Below are 27,500 nucleotides of genomic sequence, written 5' to 3' on the forward strand. Positions count from 1 at the left end.
TTTGGCCCTAACTATGTAAGCGAATCTAATCGCTTTAGTCAATACAATAGAATACTTTGAAATCAAAAGCTTTTTATTTTGTTGTAATTCAAATCTTTATTTTAAATTGGTATGTCCCAAAAGTTGTACTAATTAGCAAGTTTTAGAGGGTATAGAATTTTATTTATATATTATATTGCATTTTTTTTTATTTATATTGCATTATAACTATTCTTCAAGAAATGCCTTGTCCTCCATCCAAGGTAGTAGTTTTTGAATTTGTTGGCAATAATTATCTTGTGCACACATGACTTTCAAGAACTTATCGTTGATGGGCAGTTCTTCTTCTTCAGATAAATTTGATTCGTTCGAATTGCTGGGATCCCAAAGTACAAGTGGTAGAACTTGCGTCACTGCTTCAAATGCTATGGGAAAGGCAAAATTAAATAAATAAAGTAATAAGTAATTAAATTTTGTTAGAAATTAAAAACAAATATATACATATATAAATTTCTAAATTATTTAATACTAGAAAGTCCAAACCGGTCCAAATGACAGGTAAGAGCTATTTTGAATTTCAAATTTCTTAAAACTGTATACCCTACACCTCCACTGTGGTACACAGTATTATAACTTAGTGCATTTGTTTGTAACACCCAGAAGGAAGAGAGATAGACCTATTGATAAGCATACCGAACGACTCAGAATCTCTTTCTGGTTCGATTTAGCTTTGTCCGTCTGTCCATGTTAATTCGTGTACAAAGTACAGGACGCAATTTTTCTCCGGTCGTCTTAAAATGTGGTATTGGCGTTTTTCGGCCTAGAGACGAAACCTGTTGAAATTGGAAAAAATCTGTTCAGATTTGGTTATAGCTCCCACAAATATGTTCAACCGATTTGAACTAATATTGCAATAATGCGGTAATTTGTTGGCAGCAACGATTTTCTCTTGACTCTTGATATTACTATTGAATTTCATAGAAATCGGTTCAGATTTGAATATAGCTGTCATATATGTTTATTGCCAGTTTTTCACTTTATGAGCCACTGCAAGCCCATTTATTAATCAATCTTGCCAACATTTTGTACAACACTTTCCTCGATGACTTCACAATACCTAAGAAGTTTGGTCGAAATTGGTTCAGATTAAGATATAGCTCCCACATATATATTCGTCCGATTTTAAGAAATAAAATGCTTATTTATTAACCGATTCTCTCGAAATTTAGCAGTAAGGATTTTCTTATGAATCTTAATATTACTGCTGAATATCATAGAAATAGGTCCAGATTTGGATATAGCTGCCATTAGTGTTTGTCGCCCGATTTTTATACCCTCCACCATAGGATGGGGGTATACTAATTTCGTCATTCTGTTTGTAACTACTCGAAATATTCGTCTGAGACCCCATAAAGTATATATATTCTTGATCGTCGTGACATTATATGTCGATCTAGCCATGTCCGTCCGTCCGTCCGTCTGTCTGTCGAAAGCACGCTAACTTCCGAAGGAGTAAAGCTAGCCGCTTGAAATTTTGCACAAATACTTCTTATTAGTGTAGGTCGGTTGGTATTGTAAATGGGCCATATCGGTCCATGTTTTGATATAGCTGCCATATAAACCGATCTTGGGTCTTGACTTCTTGGGCCTCTAGAGTGCGCAATTCTTATCCGATTGGAATGAAATTTTGCACAACGTGTTTTGTTAACATATCCAAGAACTGTGTCAAGTATGGTTCAAATCGGTCCATAACCTGATATAGCTGTCATATAAACCGATCTTGGGTCTTGACTCCTTGATCCGCTAGAGGGCGCAATTCTTATCCGATTTAAAAGAATTTTGGCACGACGTGTTTTGTTATGATTTCCAACAGCAGTGCCAAGCATGGTTCAAATCGGTTCATAACCTGATATAGCTGTTATATAAACAGATCTGGGGATTTGACTTCTTGAGCTAGAGGGCCCAATTCCTATCCGATTTGGCTGAAATTTTGCATGACGTATTTTATACTTACTTTCAACAACTGTGTCAAATAAGGTTCAAATCGGTTCATAACCTGATATAGCTGCCATATAAACGGATCTGGGATCTTGACTTCTTGAGCCTCTAGAGGTCGCAATTATTATCCGATATGCCTGAAATTTTGTACAACGGATCCTCTCAAGACCATCAACTAACGTGTTTATTATGGTCTGAATCGGTCTATAGCCCGATACAGCTCCCATATAAATCGTTCTCTCTATTTTACTTCTTGAGCCCCCAAATGGCGAAATTCTTATTCGAATTGGCTGACATTTTACACAGGTCTCCAACATATAATTTAATTGTGGTCCGAACCGGGCCATATCTTGATATCGTTCTAATAGCAGAGCAAATCTTTTTTTATATCCTGTTTTGCCTAAGAAGAGAGTCGGGAAAAGAACTCGACAAACGCGATCCATGGTGGAGGGTATATAAGATTCGGCCCGGCCGAACTTGTTTAATAATATAAATTTATTATACCCTGTACCACCACTGTGGTACAGGGTATTATAGATTTGTGCATTTGTTTGCAACGCTAAGAAGGAGAAGAGCTAGACCCACTGATAAGTATACCGATCGACTCAGAATCACTTACTGATTCGATTTAGCCATGTCCGTTTGTGAGTCCATGAAATCTTGTAATCAAAGTGCAGGTCGTATTTGTTGTTCGATTTCAAAAGAATCGGTTCAGATTTAGATATAGCTCCCATATATATATTTCATCCGTCATGGACTTTTATGGCTGTAGAAGCCATAGTTTTATTCCAATTTTTAAAATATTTTGCACGAGGTGTTTTATTTGATGTCCTAATATGTGTGGAAAATTTCATGAAAATCGGCTCAGATTTAGATATAGCTCCCATATATTTCTTTCATCCGATATGGCCGTTTAAGGCCGTAGAAGCCACAATTTTTTACCGATCTTTACAAAATTTGGCATGGGATGTTTTATTTGACGTCTCCATATGTGTGCGAAATTTCATAAAAATCGGTTCAGATTTAGATAAAGCTCCCATATATGGATCGCCCGATTTGCACTTAAATGGCCGTAGTAGCTTCAATTTTCAACCGATGTGCACAAAATTTGGCTCGGAATGTTTTGTACTGCACTTAATATATCTGGAATATTTCATAAAAATCGGTTCAGATTTAGATATAGGTCCCATATATATCTTTCATCCGATTTGAACCAAAATAGCTGTAGAAGCCACAATTTTTGTCCGATCTCCACCAAATTTGGAGTGGAGTCGTTTTTGTATGTGCAAAATTTCAAAAAAATCGGTTCAGATTTAGATATATATATATCTTTCATCCGATTTGGCTTTTTAAGGCTGTAGAAGCCACAATTTTGGTCCGATCTTAACAAAATTTTACATGAGGTGCTTCATTTGACGTCTTCATATGTGTGCAAAATTTCATAAATATAGGTTTAGATTTAGATATAGCTACCATACATATCTCTCATCCCATATGGCCTTTTAAGGCTGTAGAATCCACAACTTTCGCCCGATTTTATATGAGACGTTTAAATTGACGTTCCAGTACGTGCGCAAAAATCAGTCCTAATTTAGATAAAGCTCCATTGTGTATATTTCATCCGATATGGACTTTTAAGGCAGTAAAATCCACAATTTTGGTCACATCTCTACAATCTTTTAAAGATGTGGAAATCCAAATCTTTTGTCCTGTGGAAGAATGGTAAATTAAAGTCTAACTAGATTTCCAGGTAAGTTTTACATATAAAAAGTACTACATGCACTAGGTGGTGTAGGGTATTATATAATCGGCACCGCCCGACTTTTGCCTTTCCTTACAGGTTTTTTATGGATTTTGTAGATTTTTAAACAACAATTTTATATTTTATAAATTGTCCACCAGAACATAATTTTGGTGAATAAAGCACGAAAGGTTTAGTGACCTTACCGTCCTGGATGTTAAGATAAAAAATTTGCTCTCAAAAACCCAAGTCCAAACTGAAACGTTAGTGGACTACATGGGATTGAGAGCAGAAACAACGGAGGACATGTTGAGGCTTTTGATGAAAACGCTTTTTCCACAGGATACGACGGGACTCACAGAGACACCGGATCATTGGAATAATGAGATCGATCGAAGGCTTATCATAACGGAATTTATGGTCAAGGAAGCCTTGAGGAGCTTCAAATCATCAAACCGGACCTAATGGCTTTACTACAAAAGGAGGCCGACAATCTGGCGCCTCATCTGGCCACTATTTTCACAGCGTGCCTAGGACTTGCCCAAGCCCGGGAAGGCAAGTTTTGCTACACCAAAACAATGGAACGTATGTGGATACCATGATAAAGAGTAGGACATCCAGCGAATTGCTTAAGTACAAACCACATGCCTATGTCAAGGGAAGGTCGTTGGAGACTGCCCTGCACGAGGTTGTGCATAAGACAGAAGAATTCTTCCATGCCAACACTTACACATTGGCGGTTTGCATTGACATCGAGGGGCGTTTAACAATTTGCCGACCGACACATTGTTCGAGTCGGGTGGGCCGATTCCTTTGAGACTGGATAAACCATATGCTAAGGAACAGGAAGATAAACTGCGGGTCCCATGACATAAATATAAGGGAGAAAGTGACACAAGGCACGGAACAGGGGGGCATTTTATCACCACTCCTTTGGGTGACCACCATAAATGACCTATTAAAGATGCTGACTGAGGATGGATTTGAACCCGTCTGATATGCAGACGATGTTATAATACTTCTGTGGGGTAAGGATCCGAACAAGCTATATGGCATATGACTGGGCTAGACCCAGAGGTCTCAATGTTAACCCAGAGAAGACTGAAGAGAGACGAAGGTGGGCCAACTTAACGCACCACGTTTCCTTTATAAGACGATTACGATATCTGGCGAGGTCAAATACTTTGTGATCGAGGACAGGAAACTGAATTGGAATTGTCACATTCAGTAGCGTACTGAGAAGGCTCACAGATCTTGGGCACTATGTAGACGGGCCGTAGGCTCGAAATGGAGCCTGAATGCGAGGATAGTCCACTGGCTCTACCACGCTGCTGTAGACAAATACTTCCTTATGCCTCAGTAGTTTGGTGGACTGTGATGGAGAAAAAGTGCAACGTAAGGACCATACAACAGAGAACATGTTGTCTTGGTATAAGCGGAGCGATGAGGACTACTGGAGCACTTAAGACTATTCTAGATATACGACCCATTGACATACAGATTAAGTCTGAGGTAGCCACTGCGACTATGAGACTTAAGGCGATGGGAGAATGGATTGAGGATGGAAGCAGCTCATACCATCGCGGTATAATGGAGGCGACGTTAGGAAACCCGGAAGGAGGGGAAGAGGTTTCCGATCGGATACCTGAGATGATCTTTGAGGTCGAGTGCGAGGCACTGCTGCCAGCGGCACAGTCTTGGATTGACGGAACCCTAGTATTGCCATCTGGAAGATCGTGTTGGACGGATGGATCAAATCTAGAGGATAGAGTGGCCTTGGGGGTCTACATTGAGAACGCAGGGACTGAGATCAGTTTTAGACTGCCTGACCATAATACGGTACTGAAGGCTGAGATCTGGACGATCACGCAATGCGTGAGATGGTGTGGTGCTGACGCGAGGACGTCGAGTGTGAGCATCTTTACGGACAGCAAAATCACCATAAGGGCAAAAACAACCTGGACGGTAAGGTCCCTAAACCGTTTGTGCTTTATCATCATCATCGGGGCGGCCTCATTAACGCTATCGACCTGGTCGCAGAAAAGCTTTCAGAAGGCACGTTTTGCCACTCAGGTAATCTTATTGTATTCCTTGAGTCGTGTGTAATACACATCCCAATAAACTTACGATTTTTTACGACGTGCTCTTTTAAAAAGTCTGCGGACCTCTTTCCCAATTTTGCGAATCTCTCTATCCAAGATTTTTCTTGGGGTGATTTCCTTTCCCGAAGAGAACAACTAACTTCGAATGACCCCACCAGTGCAGTAGTAATCCTGTTGACATTGTCGTCAATGTGTGGACAATCTAAACTATCTTGCCCATGCCTACTTCTGAGTAGCCTTCCGAATTTTGTCCAGATGGTTTTCAACTTATTTCGGAAGCTTATCGGATTCGGCGCTGGCCGTGCTATTCTAAACCTAATGTAGCGATGGTCAGAGAAAGAGTGTTCCATGGAGACCCTCCAATCCTGAACCTCATCGATCAGATTTTCGGAACATATCGTCACATTTAATACCCCCTCCCTAATCCTATTAACAAAGGAAGGGGTGTTTCCAATATTAAGTGTTATTAGGTCGTTAGTATTCACGAACTATGTCAGGTCTTGGCCCCGCTTATTAGTGTTGGTGCTACCCCACGAAATGTGGTGAGAGTTCGCATCGCATCCTTTTAGTACCTTGTTTCCTGTCTGTTCTGCTTTCCTCACCAGCCGTTGCAGCTCAGACGTGGGTGGCGGTGTCGGAGAGTCGAAAGGCAGATAAAGAGATGCCAGGTACGCTTCACCGTCTACCTGTGTCACCACTGTTGCATCCGACGTTGACAACTCTGGGGAAAATATATAATTCCAATTTTTATGACAAAAAAAGAAGGTCCTTGCCCGAGTACCAGTGTAAGCATAGAATAATTAGTAGTTGATATTTTCAACGATCATTTTCCTCATCCGTGATGGCTGTGGCGTGCTTTTGGAAGTCACAGTCCTCCATGAAGACTCAGAGGCCGTGCGTGCTTCCCTCGATCTTGTACCGACTTTGTCTCCCTCCGCAGGATACTGTCGGAAGTCTCCAGTGCGGGATGGCTCGCTTGGTCTTCCCAGATTACTAGAAAGCGGGAAGTTTGTTTTCTTCTTAGCAGTGCTAAGCTCTTCTACAGATCTGATTATCTTTCCAGATTCCGGTAGAACTGTCTGGAAAATCAGTTTCATTCCTTCCGGCATCCTGCAATTTTTCCCGATTGCACTGCTGGTACATATTCCTCCGTCTCCTTCGTCGTAACCAGGATTACTTCCTCGGTATTCCTATGAGCTAAGCAAAGTCCTCGCTCACTTCTGCCGTCATCCCGCTGTTCTCATCTCTCTATTAGACTGTTTCATTGACACTTTCACTGTCTGCATCTTAATTGGAAACACCACCTTTAAGTACAGGCTGGGGACGAACTGCGCATCCCTCTGGTTTATCAGTCTCTTCCACAATTGTTAGTCTGACGACTGGTTGTGTTCTTGAATCATTACTCTCGACAACAGGTGCCAAGGCACCCACACCTATAAGAAGGGAGGACAACATGCTACGGTCTGATACCACACCGAAGCTGTTGGGTTTTTGGATTCCATTTTGAGCCTACTCCTGAAAAGTTTTTAAGAATTTTTTCTAATAGGTACCTATTCCCAGATACGGATATTTTTCTTCGAGGAGCGAAATTAAAACACGTCCGCTCCACGGTTACTTTTAGTCTTAGATTTGGATGTAGCCCATGTATAAAACGATCATCGGTTTTGACTTCTTGAGCCCCCAGACGCCTCAATTGTCCGCCGTTTTGGTCGAAATTTGGTACGTGAAGAACACTTATGCCCTTCAACACTCATGCCTAATCCCATCCAGATAGATTCCTAAATACATATAGCCACCATAAAGACCGATCTCCGGATTTGACTTCTTAAGTTCCTAAAAGTCTTAGTTTTTGCCAGATTTGGCCAACATTTGGTACGTGAAGTATACTTGTGTCATCTAATGCTTACAACGAATCTTACCCCTACAGGTTCATAAATAGATATAGGCCCTTTAAAAACCGATACCCCGATATGACTTCGAGAGACCATAAAAGACTCAATCAAAATCCTAGTTGAGTGTTACATAATGATTCAAATGCAAACTGTGGTAATACGGATACATTTTAAGCTCAACCCATGGTGGTGGTTGATACCGAAGATTCGGCCCGACCGAACTTAGCATGCTTTTTATACCCTCCACCATAGGATGGAGGCATACTAATTTCGTCATTCTGTTTGTAACTACTCGAAATATTCGTCTGACACCCCATAAAATATATATATTCTTGATCGTCGTGACATTTTATGTCGATCTAGCCTTGTCAGTCCGTCTGTCCGTCCGTCGGTCCGTCTGTCTGTCGAAAGCACGCTAACTTTCGAAGGAGTAAAGCTAGCCGCTTGAAATTTTGCAAAATACTTCTTGTTAGTGCAGGTCGGTTGAGATTGTAAACGGGCCATATCGGTCCATCTTTTGATATAGATGACATATAAACCGATCTTGGGTCTTGACTTCTTGAGCCTCTAGAGTGCACAATTCTTATCCGATTGGAATGAAATTTTGCACGACGTGTTTTATTATGATATCAAACAATTGTGCTAAGTAAGGTTCAAGTCGGTTCATAACCCGATATTGCTGCCATATAAACCGATCTTGAATCTTGACTTCATGAGCCACTAGAGGTCGCAATTCTTATACGATTGGAATGAAATTTTGCAGGATGTGTTTCGCTATGACTTCCAACAACTGTGCTAAGTGAGGTTTAAATCGGTTCATAACCTGATATAGCTGCCATATAAACCGATCTTGAATTTTGAGTTCTTGAGCCACTAGAGGGTGCAATTCTTATCCGATTAGAATGAAATTTTGCACGAATTATTTTGTTTTGATATCCAACAAATGTGCCTAGTTTGGTTCTAATCGGTAATTAACCTGATATAGCTGTCATAAAAACCGACCTGGGGACTTGATTTCTTGAGCTTCTAGAGGGCGCAAATCCTATCCGATTCGGCTGAAATTTAGCATGACGTATTTTATTATGACTTTCAACATCTGTGGCAAATAAAGTTCAAATCTATTATAGCTGATATAGCTACCATATAAACCAATCTGGGATCTTGACTTCTTGAGCCTCTAGAAGTCGCAATTATTATCCGATTTGACTGAAATTTTGTACGACGGATTCTCTCATGACCATCAACATACATGTTTATTATGATCTGCATCGGTCTATAGCCTGATACAGCTCCCATATAAATCGATCTCTCTATTTTGTTTCTTGAGCCCCCAAAGGGCGCAATTCTTATTAGAATTGGCTGACATTTTACACAGGCCTCCAACATATACTTTAGTTATGGTCCAAACCGGATAATATCTTGATACCGCCCTTTTTATGCCTAAGAACAGATGCCGGGAAAAGAACTCGACAAATGCGATTCATGGTGGAGGGTATATAAGATTCGACCCGGCCGAACTTAGCTTTTAGTTGTTACTTGTTATACCCACCACCGAAGGATGGGGGTATATTCATTTTGTCATTCGGTTTGCAATACATCGAGATATGCATTTCCGACCCTATAAAGTATATATTGGGTTGCCTAAAAAGTAATTGCGGATTTTTTTAAAGAAAGTAAATGCATTTTTAATAAAACTTAGAATGAACTTTAATCAAATATATAATTGCCATTTTGTTCGATAACCTTTTGCCATCTTCCTGGCAAATTTTGTATTCCACGCTCAAAGAACTTCTGGCCTTTATCTGCAAAAAACTGAACCAAGTGCGATTTTATAGCCTCATCATTGCCGAAAGTTTTACCATTTAAGGAGTTCTGCAAAGATCGAAATAAATGGTAGTCTGATGGTGCAAGGTCAGGGCTATATGGTGGATGCATCAAAAGTTCCCAGCTAAGCTCACTCAGTTTTTGGCGAGTGACCAAAGATGTGTGCGGTCTAGCGTTGTCCTGGTGGAATATGACACCTTTACGATTGACCAATTCTGGTCGCTTCTCCTTGATGGCTGTATTCAATTTATCCAATTGTTGACAGTAAACATCCGAATTAATCGTTTGGTTCCTTGGAAGCAGCTCAAAATAAACCACACCCTTCCAATCCCACCAAACAGACAGCATGACCTTCTTTTGGTGGATATCAGCCTTTGAAGTGGTTTGAGCTGGTTCACCATGCTTGGACCATTATCGTTTTCGACTAACGTTATTGTAAACAATCCATTTTTCATCTCCAGTTATGATTCGTTTTAAAAACGGATCGAATTCATTGCGTTTAAGGTGCACAAGCGTTGATTCGGTTTGTTAAATGAATTTCTTTCAATACATGTGGTACCCAAATATCAAGCTTTATCACCAAGACTTTTTATGTGATAATGAACGGTTGATTTTGGTAAATTTAACTTCTCTCCTATCTCACGCTCAGTTACATGACGATCCAATTCGATTAATGCTTAAAATTTGCTTAAAATTTGTCAACGCCGACTATATGAAAAATCAGAAATTACTTTTTGGGCAACCCAATAAATTCTTGATTAGCGGAAAAATCTAAGACGATCTAGCCATGTCCGTCCATCTGTCTGTTGAAATCATACTAAGTCTTTAAAAATAGATATATTGAGCTGAAATTTTGCACAGATTCTTTTTTTTTGTCTATAAGCAGGTTAAGTTCGAAGATGAGCTATATTGGACTATATTTTGATATAGCCTTCATATAGACCGATCCGCCGATTTAGGGTCTTAGGCCCATAAAAGTCACATTTCCTATCCGATTTTGCAGAAATTTGGGACAGTGAGTTGTGTAAGGCCCTTCGACATCCTTCTTCAATTTGGTCTAGATCGGTCCAGATTTGAATATAGCTGCCATATAAACCGATCTCTCGATTTAAGGTTTTGGGGCCATAAAAGGCGCATTTATTGTCCGATTTCGCCGAAATTTGTGTTGGGCCCCTCGACATTCTTATTCAATTCGCTCAGATCGGTCCAGAATTGGATATATCTGTCATATAGACCGATACCTCCAATATAGTCTTGTCTCCATAAAAGGCTCATTTATAATCCGATTGGACTGAAATTTGACACAGTGACTTTTGTACGGCTTTTTGACATCCGTGTCGTATATGATTCAGATCGGTTTACTTTTATATATGGCTACTAAAAAGACCAATTTTTTTTTATACACAATTGAACAATGACTTGTTCTTATAAGTATTTGGTTCAAATCGGAACATATTTCGATATAGCTGCTATGGGGCATGAGGTATGCATTTTTCAACGGATTTTGACGAAAGGTGGTTTACATATTTGCCCGAGGTGGTAGGTATCCAAAGTCCGGCCCGGTCGAACTTAACACCTTTTTACTTGTTGAACTCTCAAATCATCGGCGACTCATCAAATATGAGTCAACCGCAGTATTGTCCTGACTTGTTTTAACTCATTTTTTTTTTGTTTTTTCAATACTTACCCCACTTGTTGTTTTTAATAACATCGTATTGCAGCTCCCATAATTTAGGTATTTTTCTCTTAAACTTCAGCAGCTTTAAATAACCCACCAATTGGTCATGGTAATATTTTATGTAGTAATCAAAATTGTTAATTTTATCAGCATTGATGGCCGATGAGAGCAAAAGATAAAGCAAATCTTTTACAGGATTGCCATAGCAACACATATCCAAATTGATAAATGCAATATCCTTGACATTGCCGAAGGCATCCAACAGAAACAGCATATTATCGATACAGCAATTGCCCACTTGCAAAACCTGAAATTCCAAGGAGTTGGAAGGGGAAGATTCCTCCAAGAAGTGGGACTGCAAAGATTTCTATAAGAAATAAATTAAACATCTAGTAAAAGTTGTTACCATTTTAATTCATTATATCAACTTACAATTTTATCCTCATAGTCTTTTAGATCGTACAATCGTAAATGTTCATGAAATATGCGATTGATCAATAGCTGTAATTCCTTATTTGGTGTTTTTACCATTCTTTGGTTAACACTTTGATTAATATTTCCCTCTACAGCACTTGCTGCATGAAATGCTGCCAAATTATTCAAAACTGCTTCCATTTGCGGAGAGCTCAAACCACCCTGCAGTGGTCGATATCCTTTCATTTGCAGATCCTCAAAGAGAACATAATCTTCAGGCACACTTTGGGGAAACTTTAAGGAAGTTGGGTGAAAAGTTTTTGGTTTATTTTCTGTTTCAAATAAAGCCTTGAATTTTGGTATGATCTCAAAATTCATCCAATTTTCTTGGGCCAAACTTCCACTAGTTAAATATGGCAACAACTTCTCGCCATGGCTAAGTGTAGCTGTTTTCATTATAAAGCCCATGAGTCGTCGTTTGCCATCTGCAATGAAGAGAATAAATTTCAGAAAATTAATAAGTAAGAGAATTGCGCTCTCCAGAAGCTCAAGAACTCAAGATCCCAGATCAGTTTATATGGCAGCTATATCAGGGTATGGACCGATTTGGACAATACTTCTCATAAATGTTGGAAGTGATACCAAAACACCACGTGCAAAATTTCAGTCAAATCGGATAAGAATTCCGCCTTCTAAAAGCTCAAGAAGTCAAGACCCAAAATCGGTTTATATGGCAGCTATACCAGGTTATGGACTGATTTGAACTATACTTAGCACAGTTGTTAACATCAAAACACTATGTGCAAAATTTCAGTCAAATCGGACGAGAATTACGCCCTCTAAGGCTCAAGAAGTCAAGAACCAAGATCGGTTTATATGGCAGCTATATCAAAACATGGACCGATTTGGCCCATTTACAATCCCAACTGACCTACACTAATAAGTAGTATTTGTGCAAAATTTCAAGCAGCTAGCTCTACTCCTTCAAAAGTTAACGTGCTTTCGACAGACAGACGGACGGACGGAAGGACAGGCGGACAGACGGACGGACATGGCTAGTTCGACTTAAAATGTTACGACGATCAAAAATATATATATATTTCATGGGGTCTTAGACGCATATTTCGAGGCGTTACAAACAGAATGACGAAATTACTATACCCCCATCCTATGGTGGAGAGTATACATAAAGTCGACCAAAATGGCCTCATGAGTCTGTTTTAGCAATTTAAGTGAACGAGGTTACGCTCGGTTCTCTCTAAGGACCCGAAACCCCTTGGAAGCATTCTAAGATATGACAAAATGTAGACGGATCTAGTCCGGAGATTCTCAAATTATTGGCTGCAACCAAGTAGGCAGTGGGTCAGGTACTCAGAAGAAGCCAGCGGGTTGTTACTCGGACGGCTTCGACATCTTTTGAGCACTACACAGAGCCGAGGAACGGTCCGAGTACATGATAACGGAGGGAAAGATATTCTGTCACCACATAAAAGACCAAGCTAGGTGTTGTCAAATTTACTCCAATGGTTCATAAAAGCGACTCAACACACATATGCATACATACATACATACATATGTAATCAGATCAACCACAAATGTTCATAAATCAACAACAATTTTTGTAAACGAAACGTTCAAAACATTCCCCAGGTGTTCACATTCTGACAACGACTAATGTACAGTTTTTTAAAGATTGCAACAAGTTTTTGTGTTTTGCTGACAATTGAACCTATGTTCCATACATCGCAAAAACAGGAGAGTATTTTCCCCTTTCATCCCAATAAGCAAAGTAAAATATATTATGGCGATCGGTTAATGATAAACCGTGCCGACATGACGTCTAAAGTTGATTATCCAGGTGATTATTTTAGGTCCTAGGCTCTAATTGGTAAACAAAGAACATATATATTTAAAATTTATTATAGAAACACAAACTTTACCTTGCACCACTACAGTAGCTGGTATAAAATGTGTAGTTCGACTCAGAAATTTCTCCTGATTTGGCTTAGTAATGTCCGATTGTCCCCATATCCTTTCTGTGCCGTTTGTCCGTCTTGTGTTCTCTTTTTTTTCAAAGGTGGAGATCGCATTTGTTATCCAATCATTACAAAATTCACCATATATCACTTTTTTAGCCCAAAGACACGCGCTTTGGCTTGGACGTGTTATCTTTCACCAAAAGCTGAACGAGCGAAGAAATACCAAGGAAAGGACTATTGGGCTAAGTGTTCCACGCCTTTCCCAGGACCTTCTGTATTCTACATGGAGATCCTGGAGATAAGAAATGCCAAGGAAAGGACTATTGTGCTACGTGTTCCACGCCTTTCCCAGGACCTTCTGTATTCTACATGGAGATCCTTACGATTAAGGACTCATATTGGCTTTTGGACGGGTATAACTTTTTTCAGGCCGAGCTCTTTGCGATCCTGAAGGCGGGACAGGGGGTGCCGCACAATACGCGTGGACAGCCAGTCGTTGCTAAAGGCTATGGCATAGGGTCATTCGAGGTTGAAACTGGTTAAGAGTTGCAAGGAGTTTCTTCGAACCATGGAGAAGGTTTTCAAGTATAGCTTGGTCCCGGCCCTTAAAGGTGTGGCGGATAATGAATCGCTAATGAGGTCCGATCGTTCTTCTGATTCAGTGAAATCTCCCCTACATGAGTTTCTTGGTATGGTGGAGGCTTGCACAAATGTGTCAGATTCTGCGGATTGCAGGGTAGCTTAGCCTGGGGCTGAGGCAGCAATAGCTGGAACAGCTTTGGAATGTGAGGTGCTTGACTACGCGCGAACACTTCTGTAGGTTTTTTGGTGACGAACAGGAGTTGGAGACAGTTACGGAATGAACACAAAAGATTATAGGTGATAACCTGTTTTTATACCCTCCACCATAAGATGGGGGGTATACTAATTTCGTCATTCTGATTGTAACTACTCGAAATATTCGTCTGAGACCCCATAAAGTATATATATTCTTGATCGTCGTGAAATTTTATGTCGATCTAGCCATGTCCGTCCGTCTGTCCGTCCGTCCGTCTGTCCGTCCGTCCGTCTGTCTGTCGAAAGCACGCTAACTTCCGAAGGAGTAAAGCTAGCCGCTTGAAATTTTGCACAAATACTTCTTATTAGTGTAGGTTGGTTGGTATTGTAAATGGACCATATCGGTCCATGTTTTGATATAGCTGCCATATAAACCGATCTTGGGTCTTGAATTCTCGAGCCTCTAGAGTGCGCAATTCTTATCCGATTGGTATGAAATTTAGCATGACGTGTTTTGTTATGATAGCCAACAACAGTGCCAAGTATGGTTCAAATCGGTTTATAAAAAACTATACAGCTGTCATATAAACCGATCTTGGGTCTTGACTTCTTGAGCCTCTAGAGTGCGCAATTCTTATCCGATTGGAATGAAATTTTGCACGACGTGTTTTGTTACGATATCCAACAACTGTGCCAAGTATGGTTCAAATCGGTCCATAACCTTATATAGCTGTCATATAAACCGATCTTGGGTCTTGACTTCTTGAGCCTCTAGAGGGCGCAATTCTTATCCAATTTGAATGAATTTTGGCACGTAGTATTTTGTTATGATATCCAACAACTGTGCCAAATATGGTTCAAATCGGTTCAAATCCTGATATAGCTGTCATGTAAACAGATCTGGGGACTTGACTTCTTGAGCTTCTAGAGGGCGCAATTCCTATCCGATTTGGCTGAAATTTCGCAAGACGTTTTTTATTGTTACTTTTAACAACTATGTCAAATAAAGTACAAGTCGGTTCATAACCTGATTTAGCTGCCATATAAACCGATCTGGGATCTTGACTTCTTGAGCCTCTAGAGGTCGCAATTATTATCCGATTTGCCTGCAATTTTGTACGACGGATTCTCTCATGACCATTAACATACGTGTTTATTATGGTCTGAATCGATCTATAGCCGGATACAGCTCCCATATAAATCGATCTCTCTATTTTATTTCTTGAGCCCCCAAATGGCGCAATTCTTATTCGAATTTGCTGACATTTTACACAGGTCTCCAAAATAAATATAATTTAATTGTGGTCCAAACCGGACCTTATCTTAATATCGCTCTAATAGCAGAGCAAATCTTTTCTTATATCCTTTTTTTGCCTAAGAAGAGATGCCGGGAAAAGAACTCGACAAATGCGATCCATGGTGGAGGGTATATAAGATTCGGCCCGGCCGAATTTAGCACGCTTTTACTTGTTGTACCTGTATTAATAGACTACATAAGAAAACTGAAGCCACTGACGGCTAACAACTCTAAGCAGAGAGAGCTCCTTTCTGGTTATTCTGTTTCCCCTCGTTTTTGTCTTGTGCGTTAGTTTCATCTTCATTTTTATACCCTACACCACTACTATAGAACTGGGTTGTTGTTGTTGTAACAGTGTCTTGTTTTGTATCTTCGTCTGCTTGGTTCTGTTGAATATCTAGAACCAGGAACTCTGAAACTAAGATGGGGTGGCTGGACAAATTCTGAAGTCTTCCGACAAGATCTTACCGAGTTCGTTCCGAATTCTGTTTAACATTCAGAGGGAGTTTTTGTTTCGACAGTTTTGAAAGAATTCTGAATGCAGTCTGGCCGTCTTTTCGTATGGTTTTTATGCCCTCCACCATAGAATGGGGGTATTCAGTTTATATAATACCTCAAAATATGCCTCTAAGACCCCGAAAATATATATATTGTTGACTGTCATGACATTTTAAACCGATCTAGCCATGTCGTATGGTTCAAATCGGCTGAAATTTTGCACATAGTTATGACATTCAACAACTGTGCCAAGTACGGTCCAAGTCGGTCTATAACCTGATATAGCTCCCATATAAACCGATCTCCCGATTTGACTTCCTCAGCCCCTGGAAGCCGCAATTTTTGTCCGAGTTGGCTGAAATTTTGCACATGGTGGTCTATTTCAGGTTCGAACAACTTTGCCAAGTACGGTTTAAATCTGTGTATAACCTAATATAGCTCCTATATAGACCGATATCCCAATATGAGTTCTTGAGTCCCTGGAATCCCCAATTTTCATCCGATTTGGCAGAAATTTTGTACTGGTGTTCTGTTATGACTCCAAACATCTGCGCCAAGTACGGTCAAATTCGGTCTATAACTAAATATAGCTCCCATATTTTAGAGGAGTTCTTGGTGGTTGATTTCCAAAGTTCAGCCAGGCCGATCTTAGCACCCATTTACTTGTTTTAATTTTTCCCTCGATAGCTCGGTATGAATGCTGAACGACGTCTAAACCCAGTGTCAGAAGTTTTTTTGTCGTTTTTGGTGCTTGCTTTTTCACATATAAATTTGTGTGATTCATTAGGAATTGTGTTCCGACAGTTCTGATGGAATTCGAAACATATTCGGGTCTCCGTGTCGGATTTCTTTTGTGTTCTTTTCTTCACTTGCTTTTGTGGCACATTTTTTTATCGGTAGAAATTTTCCCCGACAGTTCGGAAGGAGGTTCAGAGGTTCCTCCTATTTCTGGCGACATTTTTGAGGTAGCATGCGACTTCTCTCCAAAGAGGTGTCGCACTGCGGCACGCCGTTCGGACTCGGTTAAAAAAAGAGGCCCCTATCATTGAGCTTAAAACTTGAATCGGACTGCGCCGATTGATATGTGAGAAGCTTGTCCCTGTTCCTTGATGGAATGTTCATGGGCAAAATTTGCAAAAAATACAATGTAAGAACTTCTCCGCACAGAGATGTCGGCGCGCCGTTCGGGCTCGGGAATTCTTAATGCAATGTCTAAAAGCAAATTTTCATTTTGAATCGACGGAAAACACATTCGAATTCTTTCTGAATTCGGAATGTATATCCGAGATCTACAAAATGTTAAAATTCGGTCAGAAATCGGTAAGACAAGTCGGAAAACAGAGCCGTGTTCATGAAAACTTAACATCAGAATTCGGTCAGAAATCTTAACGAAATTCCAAATTCCCGTCCGAATTTCTCATAATTTTGATTTAGAATTCTGTGAGCATTTTGTCAGAAGCATAGGCAGCAACATAAGATTTGCCTAAGACATTTCGTGTGTACCGCTCTATATATTTTTATACCCACCACCGAAGGATGGGGGTATATTCATTTTGTCATTCCGTTTGCAACACATCGAAATATCCATTTCCGACCCTATAAAGTATATATATTCTTGATCAGCGTAAAAATCTAAGACGATCTAGACATGTCCGTCCGTCTGTTCGTCTGTCTGTTGAAATCACGCTACAGTCTTTAAAAATAGAGATATTGAGCTGAAATTTTGCACAGATTCTTTTTTTGTCCATAAGCAGGTTAAGTTCGAAGATGGGCTATATCGGACTATATCTTGATATAGCCCCCATATAGACCGATCCGCCGATTTAGGGTCTTAGGCCAATAAAAGCCACATTTATTATCCGATTTTGCTGAAATTTGGGACAGTGAGTTGTGTTAGGCCCTTCAACATCCTTCGTCAATTTGGCCCAGATCGGTTCAGATTTGGATATAGCTGCCATATAGACCGATCCTCCGATTTAGGGTCTAAGGCCCATAAAAGCCACATTTATTAACCGATTTTGCTGAAATTTGGGACAGTGAGTTGTGTTAGGCCCTTCGACTTCCTCCGTTAATTTGGCCCAGATCGGTTCAGATTTGGATATAACTGCAATATAGACCGATCCTCCGATTTGGGGTCTTAGGCCCACAAAAGCCACATTTATTATCCGATTTTGATGAAATTCGGGACAGTGAATTATGTTAGGCCCGTCGACATCCTCCGTCAATTTGGCTCAGATCGGTCCATATTTGGATATAGCTGCCATATAGACCGATCCTCCGATTTATGGTGTTAGGCCCATAAAACCCACATTTATTATCCGATTTTGCTAAAATTTGGGACAATGAGTTGTGTTAGCCCCTTCGACATCTTTCTTCAATTTGGTCCAGATCGGTTCAGATTTGGCTATAGCTGCCATATAGACCGATGATTTGATTTATGGTTTTGGGCCCATAAAATGCTCATTTATTGTCCGATGTCGCCGAAATTTGGGACAGTAAGTTAGATTAAGGGCCTTGACATACTTCTGCAATATCGCACAGATCGGTCCAGATTTGGATGTAGTTGCCATATAGACCGATATCTCGATTTAAAGTCTTGGCCCCATAAAAGGCGCATTTATTGTCCGATTTCACCGAAATTTGGGACAGTGCTTTGTATTAGGCTCTTCAACATTTTTATGCAACTTGTCCCAAATCGGTCCAGATTTGGATATAGCTGCAATGTAGAGCAATATCTCTATTTAAAGTCTTGGCCCCATAAAAGGCGCATTTATAATCCGATTTCACTGAAGTTTGACACAGTGTCTTACATTAGACTTTTCGACATCCGTGTCGTATATAGTTCAGATCGGTTTATTTTAAGATTTAGCTAGTATACTTATTAGTATTTGGTCCAAATCGGAACCTATTTTGATAAAACTGATATGGGACATAAGGTGTGAAATTTTCACCGAATTTTGATGAAAGGTGGTTTACATATATACCCGAGGTGGTGGGTATCCAAAGATCGCCCCGGCCGAACTTAACGCCTTTTTACTTGTTCGTTATGAATTCCCACACACTTCGGATATGAATTCGGATGAATTTTCAGACTTTCGTACAGAATTCTGACCGAATGCTGAACGTTTGGTTCATTGGGAGGTGGTGTGTCGTGTGGTCGCAGGTCACAATCGGGGCACACATTCTGAAAGTTGGCATCAATCCTTGCTCTGTGGAAGTTGGGGCGGCTACCTCTGCCTCATCGTAATTGAGCCAGAACTACTCTGTTTGCCGTGGCAGGTCAATTTCTTCAGGTGCAATGGGTGGCGGTTTTTCTCCGAGGACAACATTCACCCGGTAGCTATTCACCCCATCTACAACCGTGTCTGCATGAATGTTGATGATGATTTGGATGGTCCCTTCCATAACAGCCTGCAAATTATGGCTTAGACAGCACAGGTAGGATCTTTGTATACTTTTAGTTCTGGGTATTACATCTTAGTGCATTTGTTTGTAACTTTCAGAATGAAGTGAGGTAGACCCATTGATAAGTACACCTATCGACTTAGAATCACACTCTAAAACGATCGACCTATGTCCGTCTGTCTATCTATATAAAATTGTAATCAAAATACCGACCGCAATGTACATCCGTTCAAAATTAGTGCCGATATCGGTTTAGGGTTATACCGAAGCCTATTGAAATTAAAAGAAATCGGTTAAAATAGTCGGCAGACATGTTCGGTTTGGGGGTGTTTTGGGGGATGGGGCGGCACTCAGTGACTTGGCTCTGAAAATATCTCTCAGATTCGTGTTTTAATTGAGCCCCATATTGCAATTGTCAGCAATTACGTCCTATTTAGGTTATGTAATGGGGATGGGATGGCCCCATTTACACTTTTTCATGAATATTGATATCAGATTCGAGCTTTACTCCCAAAGACCTTTCGTTTGAGACCCATCTTGCTATTATCCCAATTTTGTCCTATTTGGGGGCTATTTTGGGAAATTTTGATACCAAATTTTTGTTTTTAGGTTTCTATAAGACGGCACTTAAAATTTTGCTGAAATTGTACCACCCATTTCCGAGACCTGGCGTTTTTGAAAATTAGGGTAAGGGGGAAAGTCCGGGATCATTATGCACCATCTGTGAAAATTTCAAGAAAATTGGTTCAACCGTTTTAGAGTCTACACGGAACAGACAAACAAACGAACCGACAGACACAAATTAATTTTTATATATAAGTTGTCACCCGATTTTCCCATGTAAAACCGTAGTACGAACTATTTTCTTGCCAATCTGAAACCTATGCCATATTTAGATATAGCATCCATTTAATGATGCCGCCAAATTTTTATATATACCACTACTGTGGTAGAGTATATTATAGCTTAGAGCATTTTTTTGTAACACCCAAATTGAAGAGAGATAGAGATATAGTATACCGATCGACTCAGAATCACTTTCTGATTCGATTAAGCTATGTCCATCCGTCGGTTCGTCTGTCCATGTTATTACTTTTAGAGTAGGTTTAGGCTATTATATAGTCGCCACCGCATGACTATTGCCTTTACTTACTTATTTTCACTCTTTTTATACCCTCCACCATATGACGGGCGGTATACTAATTTCGTTGTTCCGTTTGTAACACCTCGAAATATGTGTCCAAGACCCAATAAAATATATATATTCTTGATCATCATGACACTTTAAGTCGATCTAGCCATGTTCGTCCGTCCGCCCGTCTGTCGAAAGAATGCAAAATATCGAAGGAGTAAACCTAGGCGCTTGAAATTTTGCACAAATATTTCTTATAAGTGTAGGTCTGTTGGGATTCTAAATGAGCCAATTCGATCCATGTTTTGATATAGCTGCCATATAAACCGATCTTGGGTCTTGACTTCTAGAGCTTCTAGAGGGCGCAATCCTCATCCGATTTAGTTGCGATTTGCAACTACAACAACTTTTTCAAGTATGGTCTAAATCAGTCCATAGCCTGATATAGCCGCCATATAGACCGGTCTTCCGATTAAACTTCGTGGGCTTCTAGAGGGCGCAATTAAAAATTCCAATATGGATGAAATTCGCATATTTCGTAACCTAATATAGCTGCCATATAAACCGATCTTGGGTCGTGATTTCTTGAGCTTCTAGAGGGCGCAACCTTATCCGATTTAGCCGAAATTTTGCACGAAATGTTTTATTATGACTTCCAACTACTGTGTCAAGTATAGTGTAAATTAGTCCATTTCCTGATATAGTCGCCAAATAAACCGATCTCCCGATTAGAGTTCTAGAGGGCGCAATTCTTATCCTAAATGGTTGAAACTTTGCGTATGTCGTTTTGGTATAACTTCCAACAACTGTTCCAAGTTTGGTCTAAATCGGTTGATAACCTGATAGAGCTGCCATATAAACCGATTTTGGGTATTGACTTCTTAAGCTTCTAGAGGGCGCAATTAATATCCAATATGGTTGAAATTTTGCATAAGTCGTTTTGGTATGACTTCCAACAACTACTCCAAGTATGGTCTAAATCGGTGTATTAACTGATATAGCCTGCCATATAAACCAAACTCCCAGTTTGACTTTTTGAGCCTCTAGAGGGCGCAATTATTACTCCAGCACATTGGACCTGATGTTGACGAGTGAAGTGGCTAGCAACCTAACTTTTCGCCAGCAGGTTGGACTTACAACCGACTGGAAGAACAAAAAACTATTCATATTGTACATACTTTCCTTGTGGCTGCTACTGAAAAACAAGGTGGTAGGAGCCAATGGCTTGCCATTTGTCCTATGTAGAGCAGAAGGCGACAAGCTTAATCGACGTATGCATCAGCATTTTTGTTCAATCTTGCTAAAAGGACCCCATAATTACGATATTCTTCACCCTCATCAAATACCGGCCCAGTAGGTGTATACAAATATACAGCCTTTAATCCTCACTAATACGCCGTTTTGCTTTCATTGTTTTCACGGAAACATACACTCACGGAAACATACAACTCCAAAGGTCGACAAAGGAAATTTTATACCCAATTTGTGTTTCCATATATTTTGTAATAAACATTTAAGTTTTTGTATTTTACCCACCTTTGGTCTCGAAATCGGCTTTTACACTCAAGTAGTTTTCCTTGCAATTATTCACATATTTTGTTGAAAACTTTATAAGTTTACTAAAATCAGTCACTTTTTTACGCAACAAACTCTCGAAAAGTGTTTCATTCACCCATTTGGGTGTAGCACCGTCAATTATGGAAAATTGCCTATCGATCACCATGTTAAACTTTCAACTGCTTAAAATATAAATATTTACACTCCTCTTGCATTTCAGGTGTGGTGAGCAATATTAGATTAGTTCATTTCACATTTATCGTCTAATCGTCAAAAAAATCATAACAGAGATAACAATTTTTGTCAGGTTTAGTGTATGAATGGTCAGTACTGAGAACAAATATAAATTAATTGATATCAGATTTCAGTTTACGGCAGCAAAAAACAAATCAATTTTTTTATTTTGTTTTCTAAAATTATATTTTTTTTTATTAAATAATTTGTTTATATGGATTTGGCTTTGGCTTTATAGAAACTGATATTAGTAGGATCTTTTGGTAAATGAAGAAAAAAATATAAAGTATACTTTTAGGATGACAACTTAAAACTCGGTTATTATCTAAGCTAACCAACTTACCAAAGACATACAAAATGCAAAGATAAGGCATTTGAGAAGGCGATTAGAGATCATTTTAAACGCATAGATGGCACTGTGCTCATTGGTATGACACCATTACCACATATTCTAAGCCCAATGCGTATGCGAATAAATTTATTCAATAAATATATTCTTTTAATGATTCATTGATCCAAAATAACACTTTAAATATACAATTTTAGGTAAATCGCAAAAAACCATTGGGCCCCTTTTGACCAACGATGCCTGATGACTCCTAAACAACTCCTGAAAACTAAAATATAACTGAAAAGTGAGGTCCATTTTTACTAACGACACCTGGCATCCGAAAGGCGCAATTGATTGTTAGCTTCGTACTAACACTGTAAAGCCAATGACCTAGAACACAATAAGATACGGCATTTGCAAAAGTCGATGAGGGATATTTTTGAACGCACAGAGGCATTTTATTCATTGGGATGGAACCACCTTCACATGATCAATAAAAAGTACACAAATACACACAGTCCAGTAATGATTAAAAAACAACATAAAAAAAATATATAAAGTAAAGTTTTGTTGTAAATGTTGTTTCTTTATATTTCTTAATTAGAAAACAAAAACAAAAATACAAGTTTGCCTTTGCTTTTTTGTTCTAACGGTACGTTTGTCTCATAAGTAGAAATTATGACAACCAAAAAGTCTGCGTTCACTTTGTTTACTAAAAAAAAAAATTACTAAATTTGGAAACATGGAAACTAAAGGAAATGAAATATGCATATCTGAAAGAAAAATAATTTTTAAATTGCAGAAAGAAGGACAAAGCTTTAGAAATATTGGTGGAACAGTTGGAAGAACGTATTCTTCTGTCCAGCGCGTAATTAATAATTACAAAGAAACCGGCATTATAACTTCAAAGCCTCCGCCTGGGCGTCCAAAACAATTATCCGTTAGAGAAGAGCGCTAAGTGATTAATATGGCAAGCAACAACCCTCGTATAACATCAACCAAAATTGTTGAAAATATGAAAACAATGTTTAAACAAGTAAAAACGTGCTAAGTTCGGCCGGGCCGAATCTTATATACCCTCCACCATGGATCGCATTCGTCGAGTTCGTTTCCCGGCAACTCTTCTTAGGAAAAAAGGATATAAGAAAAGATTTGCTCTGCTATTAGAGCGATATCAAGATATGGTCCGGTTTGGACCACAATTAAATTATATGTTGGAGACCTGTGTAATGTCAGCCAATTCGAATAAGAATTGCGCCCTTTGGGGGCTCAAGAAGTAAAATAGAGAGATCGATTTATATGGGAGCTGTAGCGGGCTATAGACCGATTCAGACCATAATAAACACGTATGTTGGTGGTCATGAGAGGATCCGTCGTACAAAATTTCAGGCAAATCGGATAATAATTGCGACCTCTAGAGGCTCAAGAAGTCAAGATCTCAGATTGGTTTTTATGGCAGCTATATCTGGTTATTAACTGATTTGAACCTTATTTGACACAGTTGTTGAAAGTAAGAATAAAATACGTCATGCAAAATTTTAGCCAAATCGAATAGGAATTGCGCCCTCTAGAAGCTCAAGAAGTCAAGTCCCCAGATCTGTTTATATGACAGCTATATCAAGTTATGGACCGATTTCAACCATACTTGGTACAGTTGTTGGGTATCATAACAAAACACGTCGTGCAGAATTTCATTCCAATCGGATAAGAATTGCGCACTCTAGAGGCTCAAGAAGTCAAGACCAACGATCGGTTTATATGGCAGCTATATCAAAACATGGACCGATATGACCCATTTACAATACCAAACGACCTACACTAATAAGAAGTATTTGTGCAAAATTTCAGCTTTACTCCTTCGGAAGTTAGCGTGCTTTCGACAGACATACGGACGGACGGACATGGCTGGATCGACATAAAATGTCGCGACGATCAAGAATATATATATTTTATGGGGTCTCAGACGAATATTTCGAGTAGTTACAAACAGAATGGCGAAATTAGTATACCCCCCATCTTATGGTGGAGGGTATAAAAAAGCATCTGTGCCAAAACTGCCAGAAAAATATTACATAGAGCTTGATTTCATGGAATAGTTGCTCGAAGAAAGCCGTATATTTCAGTCATAAACAGACAAAATCGGATTGCATTCGCTAATACTTTCATCAATAAGCCTCCTGAATTCTGCAAACGTATTATTTTCTCCGACGAGAGCCAATTCTGTATTTTTGGCATTAAAGGTCGGCAAATAGTGTGGCGCAAGTCCGGGACGGAGCTGGAAAAACAAAATTTAGTTGGAATGGTGAAGCACGGTGGTGGTGGAGTTATGGTGTGGGGGTGTATGGCTGCTATTGGGGTGGGTCAATTAGAATTTATTGAGTCCAAAATGGATAAAAGGGGTTATCTCAATATTTTGAAAAAAAATTTGAAACCAAGTGCTGCTAAACTAGGGTTAGCAACGACATTTTGGTTCCAACAAGATAACGATCCAAAGCATACATCGGAGGTTGTTAGGCTTTGGCTTCCATATAACACTCCAAAGCAGCTTAAAACACCACCCCAATCACTAGATCTCAACCCCATTGAGCATCTTTGGGATCTATTGGAGAAAAAAATTCGTCAGCACGTTATAACCAGCAAGGAGATGTTACGAAGGGTTAAGCAGGCAGAATGGTCGAAAATAACATCTGAGGAAACAGAAAATTTGGTAAACTCCATGCCAAATAGACTAAGTGCAGACTTAAAACAACGTGACTATCCTACCAAATATTAGGAATGTGTTAATATGTTTTTATTTTGTGTTTAAATAACTCTTTTGTTTATTTTTAATTACTGAACGCAGACTTTGTGATACTTATATTGGGTTGCCCAAAAAGTAATTGCGGATTTTTCATATAGTCGGCGTCGACAAATTTTTTCACAGCTTGTGACTCGGTAATTGCATTCTTTCTTCTGTCAGTTATCAGCTGTTACTTTTAGCTTGCTTTAGAAAAAAAGTGGAAAAAAAGTATATTTGATTAAAGTTCTTTCTAAGTTTTATTAAAAATGCATTTACTTTCTTTTAAAAAATCCGCAATTACTTTTTGGGCAACCTAATATTTAATTGTTATCATATTTAAATCACTCTAGAGTGAAAGTGCTTAACTAAACTTAGAATTTTATTTTTAATGTTAGGAATATGAAGAAAAAATATATGTAAAAGAGTTGATTTGATTTATAATTTTATTTTGTGTTCTTAAACCAATCATAAAAGTTTGTCAGGTGAACGCAAACTTTATGGGCTATGTGTATGCTTAATTTGACATTACATAAGACAAACAGATACAAAACATTTTTGAACAATATCAACTTTTCCTTGTTTTGTGTAAAATTTATCCAAAATGTATTAGAATTGACTTATTTATTTGGAATCGGATTTTTAGTTAATTATAATTTTTATTATCGAAAAAAATAACGTTTCAATGATTAAAAAGTATCAAAATTATAATTTTTCTTCTTGTTAGACCAAATTTGACTCTTTTTTGTTGACATCACTGACTGATGCTCTTGTCAGCCTCCTCCAATTATTGGTTATTCATAGAACTTTCTTTTGTTGGAAAAAGACAATTATTAGTACCTACAAAGAAAATATAACTTTCGTCTTATTTAATTTTATTGGAGGTCCTAAAATTTAAATACATGCCTTATAGCTTATATATAAATGTACATACATACATACTTATCTACAACATACAAAATTTATTCCAACATTTGTTCCCTATTAATAATACTCGCATATCCAATACAGTTAAGATGATTTTTCTTATTATGAAATAGTTTAACGCCCTAATTTGCTCAGAAAAACAAAGGCCAAAAACTCAACAACAATACTCCCTTCCTCCTTACCATTGGACTCAGTCAGCACATCAAAAAACCCCTAGAACATTGTATTCTTTTTACAACCAAACAACCCCTTATTGCAAATAAACCCACAATATACGTCATATCGTTGTTAAATTGAACTGTTTCATTTCAACTAATCATGTCGCATTTTAATATGACAAATTAATTGAATACAATTTTGGGCAAAATCTCCAAAAAAAAATATATTTCTTACACAAATCAATCACATTTCTGGGTTAATATGTGGCAATAATGTTAACACATGTGCTGTGTTTTCTTGTTGTCTATATGGTCTTCAATGTTCGTTGTTTTTGTACGTTTGTGTGTTATGCTTCGTCTGGTGGTGTATTGTGAATTGAGTCAGAGGTGTGCTTATTCACAAACTCACCACCAATTAGGTGAGTTGGTAAACGTTGTTCTCTAAGTTCAATGAGAGGTGTGTGGTGAGGTAGTGTTGAAATAAGCATAGCGTTGAAATGTTAACAACTGCCTCCGTGGCGCAATTGGCTAGCGCGTTCGGCTGTTAACCGAAAGGTTGGTGGTTCGAGCCCACCCGGGGGCGGTGGTTTCTTTTTTAAATAAATATTTATTCTTCAGCAAAATAGTTAAATTAGATATTAAAAAATTGGAATTAACTTATCCAAATAATAAATAGTCGAATAAGAAGGGCTTATTATTATATTATTATGGTACAATCGTTTTAAGTTTGGTCAGGCCTAATTGTGGATTGCTTTTACTACGTTCTTTGGTATTTTAAGGCATAATATTCAACGATGGTAC

At 38.8% G+C, this 27,500-nt stretch overlaps 1 protein-coding gene and 1 non-coding gene across 2 annotated transcripts; one reads left to right on the plus strand and one right to left on the minus strand.

The window, feature by feature from the left end:
• Window positions 1-207: 207 nt before the first annotated feature.
• LOC106087287 (uncharacterized) lies at window positions 208-22,439 on the minus strand. Its single transcript, XM_059361701.1, has 4 exons — window positions 22,253-22,439; window positions 11,647-12,113; window positions 11,224-11,581; window positions 208-404 (listed from the first exon to the last, which is right to left on the minus strand). The coding sequence occupies exons 1-4, from the start codon at window positions 22,437-22,439 to the stop codon at window positions 208-210; spliced, it is 1,209 nt and encodes a 402-aa protein (XP_059217684.1).
• Window positions 22,440-27,208: 4,769 nt separating this feature from the next.
• On the plus strand, window positions 27,209-27,282 carry Trnan-guu (transfer RNA asparagine (anticodon GUU)). Its single transcript has one exon. It is a non-coding gene; the product is annotated as a tRNA-Asn (tRNA).
• Window positions 27,283-27,500: the final 218 nt, after the last annotated feature.

The sequence above is a fragment of the Stomoxys calcitrans genome, chromosome 2 (genome assembly GCF_963082655.1).
Source record: "Stomoxys calcitrans chromosome 2, idStoCalc2.1, whole genome shotgun sequence".
Lineage (NCBI taxonomy): Eukaryota > Metazoa > Arthropoda > Insecta > Diptera > Muscidae > Stomoxys > Stomoxys calcitrans.